Below are 13,323 nucleotides of genomic sequence, written 5' to 3' on the forward strand. Positions count from 1 at the left end.
AATGTCAGACTATGAAAAAATATGAGATTATCGTTGACATTAAAAAAAAAACCTCAAGTATAATATTTATTACACTTACTAACAACTGTGAACTTTATAGCAAAAAATTAGAGCTGGCACTATATACATATATGTATATATATATTTTTTTGGTGTTGTTTCCTACACGGACTCAAATAAGCGCAACACCCCCAGTATCCTAGCAACCAACGCCGCTCGAAATGGCAAAATTTGTGCTTGCTGGTAAAGTTTGATCTTTTAAAAACTTTATTTAACAACATATATATATAAAAAAAAAAACCTTTCAGTTCTGATTTCTACGATTTCAACCTCTCTAGGCAGAACAGACTGTCCGCATTATGCCAAAGCGGAACTATTAGCAGAGCGTCTGCAGCGATCTCTGCCAAACTTCAGGATCCATAAGATCTCCATCCTCCCAGATGAATGGAAGGTAACATTCTTATCTTTGATTTGCAGATCATTAATATATTCAGAGTGGTACTTACTCATTGGTCTCTGATAGGAATGGCTGGATGCCACCTGCAAAAGAAATGGCTGGAAACACGAGCAGTCCCCTTTGGTTTGGAGGGAACTGGTGGCCCAAGGGGGGAAAGGGATGCTCCTGGGGGGCTTCAGTGACTTCCTAGAGCATTGTCAGGTAGGCACAGGTGAGGTTTTCTCAATTCCAAACATCCAAACCTGCCAGTTTCTTTAAACAATGGTTGTACAGGACTACTACGGCATCACATCAGACATGCCTACAGACATGATGCTGAGCGTTGCAGCAGAGAACCTGGAAACCAAGATGAGGCTCGTTGTGGAGGAGCAGCATCGTGTCAGTCTCATCAAACCCTTTCACATCTGGATCAGCAGGTGGGTTTGTGTGGGGGGGAAAACAAACTGGAAACCTAAAAAACAAATCTTTCCCTCTGAGGAATTTGGGTGAACTTTTTTCCCAGCGCTCTCAGCCCATCCTGCTGCTTCCTCATCCCCAATCTGCTCTCCGCTGAGGTGTTCCCCCACGTTTCTGCCATCAGCCTCCACCTCCTGGACCAGGAGGGGAGTGAGGAGGGGCTGCAGCAGCTGAAGATGGAGACAGAGGACCTGGCAATCCATCTGCTCCATCAAGTATAGTAGTGTTATTTTTATTTTTGATGCTATTTGGGTGTCAGTAGTCTACAACAAAAAGATATTTTGTGTGTAATGTTCACTGCTTTTTTTATTTGTATTTGACTTATTAATTTAACCCAAACCAGGATCTTTTCCTAAACCTAACCAAACTGCAACTGAAAACTGCTAATTATTAAAAAAAAAAAGTATTTACTGTTGGTCTCACACAGGTTTAGAGCCCCTTACTCCCAGGTGAAAATTCACCCACTACAGAAATGTTAATTTTTTTGAGCATTTCAAAAGGACAATAAAACCCTCTCGGTATATTTTTCACAGGTGACCATTCACACAGATCTGGAAAAGGCCTTCCAAGAGGCGGATGTCATTCTTCTGCTGGACGACAGGTGGACTGATGACAGTGATGCAGAGAATGAGGAGGAGGAGGAGGAGGAGGAGGAGGAGAAGAAGAGAAAGGTACAAGCAATCTGTGACAGGTACAGAGAGTACGGGAAACTGATGGACACAAGGGCCAACAAGGAGGTGAAGGTGATTGTGTCAGGTGACTCATTTGCCAACCTGAGGTGCTCGCTTCTTTTGGACAACGCACGCTCCATTGCCAGCCACCAGTTTGTCACCATGGCAACTCAGCTGGAGAATGAAGCCAGGGCCGTCATTGCAAAGAAGCTGAGAGTGCAGACTTCAGGTAGCTACTGGAAGATCTTGGTTTTATGTGGTAAAACAGAGTCACTTTTCATGCAAGACTAATCACAGTCCCCCTTCTCCTCCTCCAGATGTTACAGATGTCATTGTGTGGGGAAACATCAGTGGTAGTTTCTACATTGACCTGCAGAGGGCGAAGGTTTTCAACTATGATGGAGCGATCAAAGGACCGGCTTCCTTCTCCCAACCAGTCCTAAAGATCCTCCAAGAGAGGTTTGTCACAATAACAAATATATAATTACACTTGATTAATGTCTTACATAACTTCCATTGATTGCACAATATATCCCCGCAGGCAAGCTAATAATCTCCGCCTCTCTTCCAGGAAATGGATGGGAACAGACTTTCAAGACTTGGTACGCTGTCAGCGTGCAGCTGTGACTTCTAAGGCATGTCGAGCAGCTGCCATGTCGGTCGCCAATGGGATCCTCACCATCATAAAAGCTTGGAGTGGCTTTTATAGCCCAGATGAGGTCTTCTCTATGGGTGTACTTTGCTCTGGTGAGGACACAGCCAAGCACAATGTGTCAAAATGTGCAGTTTGTGCAAGGATGAAGATTTAGAAATGATTTAAAGAAATCCAAATCCATACTTTAGCTCTGACTAGTGCTGAAATGTGGCCGTCTTTGCTTCCAGGCTACCACAACCTCCCAGATGACATCGTCCTCTCACTTCCAGTAACCTTTAGAGGCGGCAAATGGTCTTTGCTGTTTGATGTGACTCTTACAGACGAGCTGACGGAGAGACTTCAGCTTTCTGCCAGAGAACTCAGGCAGGTCTGTCCAGTTACAGAAAGTCAACAACACATTTTCTACAATATGCTGTCATCACTTAAATACATGGTGTGGCTCTTAAACGGTTAAGAACGGTTGTTTTTCTTTCCCAGGAAAAAGAACTTGGATCAGAAAGTTGCACAGTTACGAGTAAAGACGCGGATCAAAATGCTCAAAAGACACAATCCAGATAAAGTTTGTTTCAGTTTGTTCTTTTATTCTCTTACTTTCACATGTGTTGTTGCAGTTGTATCACTTTTTTACCAGTTTAATGACAGTAAAATCTTTTTCCGCTTTGTGAAACTCCTCCGTCACCATTATATTTTTAGATGTAAAAGATCAAACTGAGTACTTTATGGAAAAAGGAGAAATTAGAAAATATATTCCTTTTTTTTAAAATTGTACAGTTCAGTAAGTGCTTTTTTTTATATTTCAAGAAGCAATATTTTAAGCATATAACACACCACTACCATACACAAACTAGTCTGTTAATATCCTCCTCTACATCTGATGTTATCAGTTGCCACCCATGTCCGTTTACAGCTGGGTAGTCTTTTAAAAATGAGGAAACGTCAAAACTGTCATTCCCCTCTTCTGTAATTAAACATTAAACTGAATTTAATGGGCTCTTTTAACCTGAAACATTCAAATAGATTTTTTTTTTTTCTCACAAATTGTGCAGTACGTTGTCAGTCGACAAGGAGAACTTGAACAGAGTGCTGTTTTTACATGCAGATATACACCTTTTTTTTTTTTAGCATTTCTACACTATACACAAGGAGGCATTGACTGGAAAAAGGAAAGGTTAGTACAAATACAATGCACTACTACAAGTCGGGAAATGGACACATATTCTGCAATGCTATATTCAATTTGTACAACCCACCCCTGAGATTTGGATGCTGAGTGGTTCACAAAAGCAAAACCGGCCTCTTTGTACAGTCGAGCATAGTGCTAGATTTCTTTTTGTCATGTCGATACATTTCCACAGATCCCTTCCAACGGCCAAATACATAATGTGTATTTCAACTATTATGTCTGTCCAAAAACAGAAACACAATCTGCTCCAGTAAAAGTAACACTCTTTTGAAATCTGACCTCAGATATCGATCATGGTAAATACATGCGTGATGCATGGCATGCATGGATTTGTCGTGGCACAAAGGAGGTTATTTGGTAAATATACATTTCCCAGTGATGACTTAACACGTACAAATAGTTGGGTATGGACGGGCCTTTCTCACAAGAAGCCTGCGTTGTTCAACAAAGTTGTAGATCTAGAACAAATTCAGTAGCATACATATGGGCCAATTGCATATGAATGCGTGAAATTAAACCCTACAAATATGAATAAAAATGAGGCATCAAACACGGAGAGGAAATTCAGGAACGTTTCGTTTATCTTGCCACATCAAAGTCACTTATGTGTATGGGATAAGATCTACTACTTGTCAACATCCAACAATGTCAAAGATTAAGTTTCCATTTCCAGGCAACAAGTGAAAGACCACTGATGACTGCTGCTGTCAGACCGGTAACCTTGGAGATATGGATAAAGGAGAATACTACGGTTTTACTAATGTAACTCTGGGAATACGTAACAACATTTCAAAGCTGGACGTCCACAGTGCCGTCGTTAAAACAATCATCATACAATCATTTTGGGCAACTGAAGGGATTACATTTACTTTTAACTCCCCCCCCAGCTCAACAATAAAGTTTCATCTAGTGACTGTTAAATTAAATAATTTATAGCATATATTAATAGTTATATAATCCAACATTTCAACTCTTCAAAACACCAATCTAGATAATCATCTGCTTCTGATCGAGAACAAGGTTGAGCTCTTAGCCAAGGTAGAAAATAAAGGCATCATTATTGGGACAGTAGACTAATCGGATATAAAATGCCTTGCAAACCCAGACAATAATGACGTCTCCAGAACTGTTAACCCGAGCCGGTTCTGGCCTGAACGTGCTCTCGCTGAACGTGATACTATCAGGCGAGCAGGCAGTGCAACAACACAAAAAAACCTCTACTGTCAATGCATTATTGATGACTCCTGATCTAGTTTGTGTATTTAAGCGTGCAGATCAAAGCGGTGCCGCTATGAATGCTGATGATCCCGACAATGTGATGGTCCTGGAGCAGAAACAACTCAGGTACCGAAGCTGAACAGACCCGTGTGATGTTAGAGAGAGGCTATGAAAGCAGAGCGCACCGAGTAATCGCAAACATCTGCCACACAATCACCAACCAACAGCATTAAATGCCAAACTCTTCGCTAAATGTTTTGAATATAGCAGTATGTATGCATATAATGTATTTCTAACGTACAAATAAAAACTAAACAGTTGGAGGTGGGGGCAGGGGGAGGCAACAGGGAAGCTATGACTGTGGTTGATGCTGAGGGGATGGCGTCTCTGGAGCTCCCGAGGCTCCGCCCACCACCTGTCTGTCAGAGCTGAGGTCCAGCCCCTCGTCCACCTGCTCCAGTTCACTTTGGTCCAGAAGCTCAAAGTCCTCTTCCTCGGTCGGAACTAGTGTGTCGTCAGGCATCTCCTCGCCGGCGCCGCTTTCCGTCGTGATCGCCTCGTCCGGGTCCTCGTCGGCCCCCAGCGCCCCTATTGTAGCGACTGTAGTGTTAGCAGTGGTGGATGTGGTGGAGGTCTCCAGAGCGCCTGGCAGGGTTTCAGTGGGAAGGAACTCAGCCAGGGAGGGATCCTCGCTGGCCTCACTGGAGCGCAGCAGGGCTGACAGAGTGTTCTGCACCACAGTGGAGATGGCTGTGCTCACTATCTCCTCACTCAGGGCCTCCAAGGACCGCTGTGCACCCTGGCCTACCGTAGCCTCCTTCTCCTCTCCCCCCTGCCTCCCCGCTTCCTCCCCTGTGTCAGGCACAGGCAGCATGCCCTCCTCGCCCCCAGGTGGTCGTCCATGTCCGTTGAAGTGTGTGTTCACAAAGTGGAGGGGAGACGCTAGGTGCTGGATAAGGAGGCTGGCGGGGCTCAACGGCTCCCCCTCAGACTGAGCACCAGCCTGGGCTCCGTTGGCCTGGCCGGGGCCTCGCAGAGGGAAGTGGAGCAGGTTGTGCTCAATGGATGGGAACTCCTCAACTGAAGGGAACTCGGGGAGATCCCGCAGGTAGGATTCCTCTGGGTCACTGTGTAAACTCTGCTGGTCGAGGTCTGTGGCAGACATGAGACAGCAAAGAATCTCACGCAACCTACTGAAGCATCTATGCCAAACGTAATTTACTAAAGTGTCTGACTACAAATAAGAACACAATATTGTGAGTTCCTACTGGCCCAAACATTTGACCTTCCTCCCAAGCTAAACCACAACTTCTGTACTGGTGGACATTGTTGTGTGACATTGATACGAGTCATTTACCTTCAGAGACGTCCGTGAGTTGAGGGGTGGTGGCTCTGGACACTGAAAACCCTCCGCTCTCCAAGATGGATGCCTCCTCATCTGACAACTCCGAGTCTGTGATGGCCATCGCCAGAGCTGTGGTCTTCACATCCACCTGACCAATGAAACCACAGCGTCATGGCACTGCTAAAACACAACTGCATCATCGTCTTTTTCATAGCTGTTGCTCTTAAACCAGTAAATTACTATAATTTACCTTTAAATTCCTACGTTTGCACTTTGCTCTGCAGGTTTTAGTGCATCCCATGTACACAGCATTTACTGAATACCGAACATAACATCCCAATTGTCAGTTACTGAATGGAACTATTGTGCAGCTGCTCTAACGTAATGTGGTAGTACTTGAATTATATTGCTTGAAGCCGTTTACTACACCACACTGCAGAGCTCCACTCCTTATCCAGTTCTAAAAAAGCTAACATATTTTGGCACAGCACACACCCTGCTCTCCACACAGTGCTGCTGCTCCCACTGTTGCTCTTATTATGTTATGCTGCACCCTCATAAAAGGTCTACTGTATGTGGTAGTGTGACGTGGGCTGACTTTGCAGCTGTGTCCATACCGTCGGGGCGAAACACGACAGCTCCTCCTCGCTCTCACTCTCCGTTTCAGCTCTTGGCTCGTCCCCATCCTCCACCTCCTTCTTCACCTCTGTTGAAATGCGCACACACACACTTTTAAAATGCCATCCTGGAGAAGGAAATCCATGTGAACTTTATATGATGACACAATAGCGACAACTAACCATGAGTGACCGATTCAACTGAAGGAGAACTGAAGGCACTTTGTCCACTATTATACACAAACATAATTATGTAACAGGTGGTATTCAAATGGCTAGTGTGTGTCTGAGGGTATTGGAAAGAGGGAAAAGAAAGGTGATCATCCACAACAATGCAAAACTCAGTCTCCTTGTGTATCACTTCCTCTTCTCATTCTTAACTCCTGTATTAATATTATAAACACAAGCACGTGTCTTAATTGCTGCAGGATTAAAATGCAGCGTAATGCACACGACCCAGGCCTATATTAATAGCCTGAAGGAGTCACAGCAGCACTCACTCCTCTTGTCGTGCTTGCGGTGCTCGGTGTCTCCCTTCATGCTGTAGTCAAGTTTCATCAGGATTGGCTCCAGTCCTGTGTACATCCTCTGGATCAGTTCGTGGTACACCACCAGCGGCCACAACAGCACGCTGAGCACTGCACAGGAGCATAGAGACAGCTGTGAAAACTTTATACTGTATCCATAACTGTGTCTCATGTCTATTAAGCAAGATGTAACTTACCTATAATATAGGAGATCATGATTCCTGGTACATAATGTCCGACCACGGCAAGCACAAAACAGCCACTGCACATCATCACACAGAACTGGGAAACAGAGCGAGTAAGAGAGATTAGGCTGCTACACCTTCAAGCAGCACAAGGCTGATTAAAAATGAAGACACTCCATAGCCTGAACGTAAATAAAGATTTTCAGGCTTTTAGTATAAACCCAACAATTACAGCAAGCAGGAAGGTTGTTTGAAATATGTGACAGTGTTCATTCCCCTCCATATCTTTCAGTGGGCCTCACCTTGCCATGGTTCTGTCGTTTGTACTGCAGCATCTCCTGCAGGTACAGGCAGCAGGTCAGGTAGCTCTCCGCCAGGTGGTGGCTGAGCTCAGGGATACTGAGCAGACGCTGCTCCGCGCTCATTGATTCACTGTATGCAAACAACAACACACACACAAACAAACACAGGAGGAGAGTGACAAAATCAACATTTGGAAAGAACAAAAATCTGTACTTAAACTGCTTCAGGCTGAGGCAGGCACACGCAGATGAACACAGACCGGTAGCTTAGAATTAGTTCTGCTGATATGGTGCGACATGAGGAAAATGTCATAAACATAATGCCAGAATCCACGCTGCTGTTTAAGATGTTCTTATTTGAATTACTTGAAGTCACAAGAGTTGTGTCATAAGTAAAACTGCATTACAAGTTAATCAAGTGCACACTACACACCTTTGTACAGGGTGAGCCTCTGCGTGTTGAACTGCAGTCGGAGAAAACACACAATTACCAGCAGATCACGAACAAAAAATGTGTTTTAGTAAACAAATCATATGACAAGTTTTTCAGGACTACCAGAGAGACACAATGGGTGAAAAGGCTCTATTACAAATTTTGTTTTTAGGACTTGTGAGAATGGAACATAAAAAAAAAGTGTATTTTCCCCACATTTGATTTAAAAGATACAATACATCATCATTATCCACACCAGTTATGTATGGGAAAACCTTAACTTGCTTAATATGTGGTGTGCAAAGGAGTGCTAGCTTGAGGATTTCCTACCTTGACAAAGCAAAAACACAGCAGGGAAAATAAGACGTGTAAAATCTCACAAAAAAATCTCCCATAATTAGAATGAAGCTGAACTCCTTATGCTGAATATTCAACATCTGTCAGCAGCTTCGGGTTTTAATAGTATCAGGATTCAGTTTGATGTCTCTACTGGAGATAAAACCCCAACTAGGACGGTGCTGCAAATGCATCCTAAACAGATGAACACACACAGTGCAAACCCAGACAGTCGTAGCAGGCTTCTCCATCCACTGAAGGCACTGTGTTCCACAAATATAGATTTTAATTGGCTCAACTGTGAACATTTGCGTGGGCAATGAGTGACAAAGCCTGAGGACCAGAATCAAATTACATTAAAGCCCGCGCTTACTAGTAATGATGGGCAACTTGGGCTTCCATCTCTCCAGCAGCATGAGTCCCAGCAGGGACACACTCAACATGAACAGAGGCCGCAGGGAGGTGGATGACAGCAGCCTGTGGAGACACACAGATAAACAGCCCACCAATTAGCTTATATCCCACACTTAGACAGAGAAGTGCAGTAAACACACACACAAATCGAAATCAGACTTAAGAAACACAACACAAGTTGCAGCTCCTCTGTTGGCTGGTTGTCACTGACAGCTGGTTAACAAGGCCTGGGCCACTCAGCATGACAAGAGTGTTTGCTAGGATTAAACTGACCACAAGCTAACAGGTGTAACAACTCCAAATAACTCCAGTCGTTTGTTTTATCAGCGCAATAATGTTTCTCCTGGTAATTTTTAATGCTTGACGCCATTTTGCGGCGCTGGGAATGAAGTTTAAACTGGCGTGCAAGCTACGTTAGCATTAGGCTAAAGACGTGGGATTAACTAGCTAGTAACTTATCTTGACATTCGCTGCCGTTAGCCAGCGAGCTAGTGGCGCGTGGAGTTGTTCTAAAGGCGGAAAACGTGATTAAAAACACGGTTTCGACGGTTACCAGAATAAAGTGTTGAGTGTTAGGGCGACAGAGATGCTGTACAACGGCCTCTCCCAGACCAGCAGCCTCTGCACCCACAGCAGCAGGGGCTCATACTGCGATAGCCAACCCTGAAGACGCTCCCGCAGGCGGACGAGCTCCGGGTTTACCTCCCCGCAGACCTGCTCCGATGTCCCGGCGGGGAACAGAGACTCCAGGCCGACCGAAGAGGAGGTAACTGAGGGGCGTCTTCTGGCCTCCTCTCCGCTCGCCATGTTTCCCCCACTTTGTTATGTTGTTTTGGCTATCACGGGGTATATGGAAAGATCAGCGTCAAGCGTGACGGACTTAAAAAAAAATAAAGCTTCCGCTGGAGACTTTCAAAATAAAACGGATCGCCTTCCAGCAACAAGTGCGCGAAAATTACCACCAGAGAAGTTTTATTTGTTGATTAAAAACACACGTTATGAAAAATGAGATTAACCATGAATCTAACGTAAAATCTATATTTTTTCACAGATAGCTTCATATTTAGTATGATGATTAATAATTCATTAAAAACATGATGAGAGATTTTAAGCTTATTTCACGTTGAAGGCAATATCGATTTCCGGCCTTGTCCTTCCTCATTTCTGGTAACTTGTCGGACCAGTGACACAGATGGGCGGACGGATCACAAGGCCCGTCACGGGCGAGAAAAAAAGTAGTCACGTGTTTCCTTGTTTACTGAAGGGGGAATGGGGTTGAGGCACTGAGCCCAAGGGTGCCACCGTGTGGTTGGGGACACTACTACAGAGGTAAACCACATCATGCACCATTATACCATCATACACTATTTACTAATTATTATGTATACTATGATTGGACCATTGCTTATATGTTTTATTTGTACTCTTATTTTGTAAACCCTTCTATATAAGCACACTTAAGTCATAATCCACATAATCCAGCTCCAGTGAACACATCAGAAAGCTTCGATACAAACGTTTAATACAGAAATATACAGTATATTGGTCAATTTGATCAAATGCGGCCAATGTGGACATTTTCACTTGAACACAGCGCACAGATTGTTGAAGACATCTCCATGTAAACAGCAGCATCTCGCGGTCTGTCATTTCAGGTCACAGGTTGATCTCTGGAAGACAAGTACACAAGTATCCTCAAAACATATTGATGATCCTCGCCTGCCAAGCATCAGTCAAGCAGCCCGGGGGTGCGTGAGTGAGAGCGCATGCATGTTTGGTCATCTGCAACATAACAGTGAAGCCAATGAGAAAGCAGAAACACATTTAAAGGATGGCAGGTGGGGTCATGAGGGCTGGGTGCCGGTTACCAAACAACAGCGTGGGGGTGAGGTTGCTGTTGGTGGGATGGGGAGGGAAAAAGGCTCCAGAGCCTACCTGGCTGGGTCACCCGGCCAGGACTCATGTCTACACAGGTGGTAAAGGAGGGAAGGGGGCCATCTGTCCCCTGGTGCTAGGACAAAAGGGCGTCAATACCTGCAGGGGTTAAGACCATGGCCTGCAGCAGGTCCGACAGAGAGATGATGCCCTTCACCACGTCAGTCCTGTCCACCAGGACCAGCCGATGGACCTGGGGTGGGCAGCAAAGTGACATGGAAATAATGGAAATAACGCCATGCATCGCTCTGATCTTATGATTTGATTGCCGAAGATGCAAATATGTACCTCAGCTCCGACTATACGGTCTATGATGGTTTCCAAGGTTTCATAGGGGTAGCACTTGATTACTCCCTCAACCAAACACACGCGCCTGCGAACAGCCTCCTCCATAGTCATGTCCAGATTGTTGTAAATCTTCTGGGCTGCTAGATTCTGCAATATAGCGAACGCACCATGTGTGAGGAGGTGTCAGCAAACAACACTATGATATACAACCATAATGTGCCATAATGAACAAATGGAAAAACACTGTGTAAGACATTAGATTTCTTGAGCGAGCCCATGTGTGTCTACAGTACTTACAATCACATCAAATCTTGAGTAGAGTGACACCACTTTGCCTGAGGAGAGAAATTGTTGGATGCTGTCACATCAGTTGAGTTGGACCTCTCATGATAGGGTGCCTTAAACTCTGAGAGTAATCTTATACCTTGTTCGTCCACCACAGGTAGCGCAGACACCCGCCTTTCCACAAAAATGGAGAGGGCGTCGTAAAGCGTCGCTGTTTGCTGCACGGTGGCGATGTTCCTGAACGTTCCGATCCTAAGCTCCTGGATCGGCCTTCCAATGAACGCAGGCTTGGGAACTTTTTTGCCCTGAAAACATCCAAACGCCAAAGCAGAAGAGTTAATGACGAGCAGAAACATCAGGTTAGATTAAGGCCTTAAAAGCTCGCTCACAAATATGTGGAGGAACTTGAGGATTCTTTTGTGGGTCAGAATGTGTAAGACGTTCCCAGACTCTGGATCGATCACTGGCAGCCTGTGGATCTTATATTTAAGTAAGTAATAGATGGCATCAAAGAGGCTGAGGGGAAAGAACAGAAGAGAAAACTGAGGAATTTACTGATAGCGACCAGAATATAAATTCAACAGTATCACATGTGAGGGTGTTGTGTGCCCTCACCTGGCCTCTGGGGAAATACTAATGAGGAAGTGATTGGAACACTGTAAGTAGACATCTAGATGAAGGAAGAGAGAGAGAGCTCTAATGGACATTCACAGAGATGTGTACGCAGACATAAAATAGATCCGTGTTGGTTATTTACTTTGAAATGAGTCACCTCTCCATGTCTGAATCTTGTGGCTCTCAAGCTCATACATTTGAACCTTTAGATGGAAATATAAGGCAGGAGTTAATCTGTAATCTATGGTTAAACTAACTCCCCACAAATGAGCTAATCTGTGTTCATACTCACCAAAGGGGACTTGTAATAGCAATGGAGGATGTTGATGAAATCTGTGATGGTCAGCATGCCTATGAGAGAAACACTCCCATTATTATAATTCACATTCACCAACACTTCACTATAGCTATGAATGGATCTCTCCTCTTACCCACAAATCTCTGCAGCTTGCTGTCCCATAAAGGCGCAGCCCTCAAGCCATTTGCCACCAGTGCAAAAAAGGCCTTTTTCACCTTCGGGAGTCATAAATTCAGGATTTAGAGGCAAAAAAATATTGATAATTCTTTGTATTTCAGCACTGAAAAGCCTTACTTGCAGTGTGGTATCAAATATGACCAGTTTACAGCTGGTTGGAATGGCATCGTAGCAGCGGTGGCTTTTCATGAAATTCATGTAGACCGTGGCGTCAGCCTCTGTGAGGAGTCACACATTACACCACACATTATAACAGCCGATCACACGGCTTGACCAGAGACCTGGCAGAGACACGGGTTTGGCATGAGAGTCGTGCGTGTGCATGGTCACAAATAAGCATTTAACGGCAGAGCTGGGCAAACAACCCTCCATGTGTGTGCACACGTGAGCCGATTATCTTACCTTCTTTCTGCATTTCCTGCTTCTTTTTTGGGAATAACACCTAAAACACAGCAAGCAGAACACATTCTCCGCATGACATTGTCAGAATAGTTTGACATCCACCAGGCTACTTGTTTCCTTACCTCCAATGATAGTTAAAACTCCACAAACATGACTTGTATACATTCCAAAGTAATATTTTACCTGTGTGGGAGGCTCCATAATTCTGTTGTGTCCATGAAAAAGCTGTTTTAAAGCAACAAACTCAAACTGGCGACTCAACTCAGTTTGTTACCCATTCCTACAAAGCAGTTGGATCTATATTAGGAGCGCTGAAGTGGTATGTGTGAGGCCGGACGGGTGGAGGGGTAAGAGAAGCTGGCACAGGCTCAGGGGGAGGGACACTAGCAGACATCTACTCCCAGTCTGTGTAAAACACACTCAACATCACCTCGCCTTCATCCTTCATGGCTGTTGCTTGAAGGAATTCATGAGCTTTTCCAGATGTCTGTTCCAACACTGGCACACGAGGGGGAGCTTCAAGG

At 44.6% G+C, this 13,323-nt stretch overlaps 3 protein-coding genes across 4 annotated transcripts; 1 reads left to right on the plus strand and 2 right to left on the minus strand.

The window, feature by feature from the left end:
* Positions 1–221: 221 nt before the first annotated feature.
* On the plus strand, positions 222–2,797 carry mdh1b (malate dehydrogenase 1B, NAD (soluble)). Its single transcript, XM_070855940.1, has 10 exons — positions 222–243; positions 339–451; positions 524–658; positions 731–873; positions 960–1,128; positions 1,447–1,813; positions 1,902–2,043; positions 2,156–2,331; positions 2,467–2,606; positions 2,717–2,797. The coding sequence occupies exons 1-10, from the start codon at positions 222–224 to the stop codon at positions 2,795–2,797; spliced, it is 1,488 nt and encodes a 495-aa protein (XP_070712041.1).
* Positions 2,798–2,801: 4 nt separating this feature from the next.
* Positions 2,802–9,664, minus strand: retreg2 (reticulophagy regulator family member 2). Its single transcript, XM_070855629.1, has 9 exons — positions 9,353–9,664; positions 8,759–8,862; positions 8,050–8,080; positions 7,617–7,746; positions 7,327–7,411; positions 7,103–7,240; positions 6,603–6,691; positions 5,998–6,133; positions 2,802–5,792 (listed from the first exon to the last, which is right to left on the minus strand). The coding sequence occupies exons 1-9, from the start codon at positions 9,604–9,606 to the stop codon at positions 4,993–4,995; spliced, it is 1,767 nt and encodes a 588-aa protein (XP_070711730.1). The 5' UTR covers positions 9,607–9,664; the 3' UTR covers positions 2,802–4,992.
* Positions 9,665–10,350: 686 nt separating this feature from the next.
* On the minus strand, positions 10,351–13,100 carry prkag3a (protein kinase, AMP-activated, gamma 3a non-catalytic subunit). 2 transcript variants are annotated; one of them, XM_070855894.1, is made up of 13 exons: positions 12,983–13,100; positions 12,800–12,839; positions 12,515–12,615; positions 12,354–12,435; positions 12,215–12,273; positions 12,080–12,125; positions 11,923–11,977; positions 11,697–11,823; positions 11,447–11,612; positions 11,320–11,357; positions 11,023–11,169; positions 10,735–10,927; positions 10,351–10,469 (listed from the first exon to the last, which is right to left on the minus strand). In XM_070855894.1, the coding sequence occupies exons 1-12, from the start codon at positions 12,998–13,000 to the stop codon at positions 10,811–10,813; spliced, it is 996 nt and encodes a 331-aa protein (XP_070711995.1). In that variant the 5' UTR covers positions 13,001–13,100; the 3' UTR covers positions 10,351–10,469; positions 10,735–10,810. The 2 variants fall into 2 exon arrangements, with proteins under 2 accessions (XP_070711995.1, XP_070711994.1); XM_070855893.1 differs by having other exon boundaries at positions 12,065–12,125.
* Positions 13,101–13,323: the final 223 nt, after the last annotated feature.

This window comes from Pempheris klunzingeri, chromosome 24 (genome assembly GCF_042242105.1).
Source record: "Pempheris klunzingeri isolate RE-2024b chromosome 24, fPemKlu1.hap1, whole genome shotgun sequence".
Taxonomy (NCBI): Eukaryota; Metazoa; Chordata; class Actinopteri; order Acropomatiformes; family Pempheridae; genus Pempheris; species Pempheris klunzingeri.

Coding starts and splice junctions, on each gene's coding strand:
- retreg2 (XM_070855629.1), bottom strand. CDS start 9,606: ATGGCGAGCGGAGAGGAGGCCAGAAGACGCCCCTCAGTTACCTCCTCT. Junction 7,412..7,616: donor AACGACAGAACCATGGCAAG/GTGAGGCCCACT, acceptor TCTGTTTCCCAG/TTCTGTGTGATGATGTGCAG. Junction 7,241..7,326: donor CATGATCTCCTATATTATAG/GTAAGTTACATC, acceptor GCTCCTGTGCAG/TGCTCAGCGTGCTGTTGTGG.
- mdh1b (XM_070855940.1), top strand. CDS start 222: ATGGCAAAATTTGTGCTTGCTG. Junction 1,814..1,901: donor GCTGAGAGTGCAGACTTCAG/GTAGCTACTGGA, acceptor CTCCTCCTCCAG/ATGTTACAGATGTCATTGTG. Junction 2,607..2,716: donor CTGCCAGAGAACTCAGGCAG/GTCTGTCCAGTT, acceptor TTTCTTTCCCAG/GAAAAAGAACTTGGATCAGA.
- prkag3a (XM_070855893.1), bottom strand. Junction 11,978..12,064: donor GAGAGGTGACTCATTTCAAA/GTAAATAACCAA, acceptor TCCTTCATCTAG/ATGTCTACTTACAGTGTTCC. Junction 11,613..11,696: donor TCAAGTTCCTCCACATATTT/GTGAGCGAGCTT, acceptor GGATGTTTTCAG/GGCAAAAAAGTTCCCAAGCC.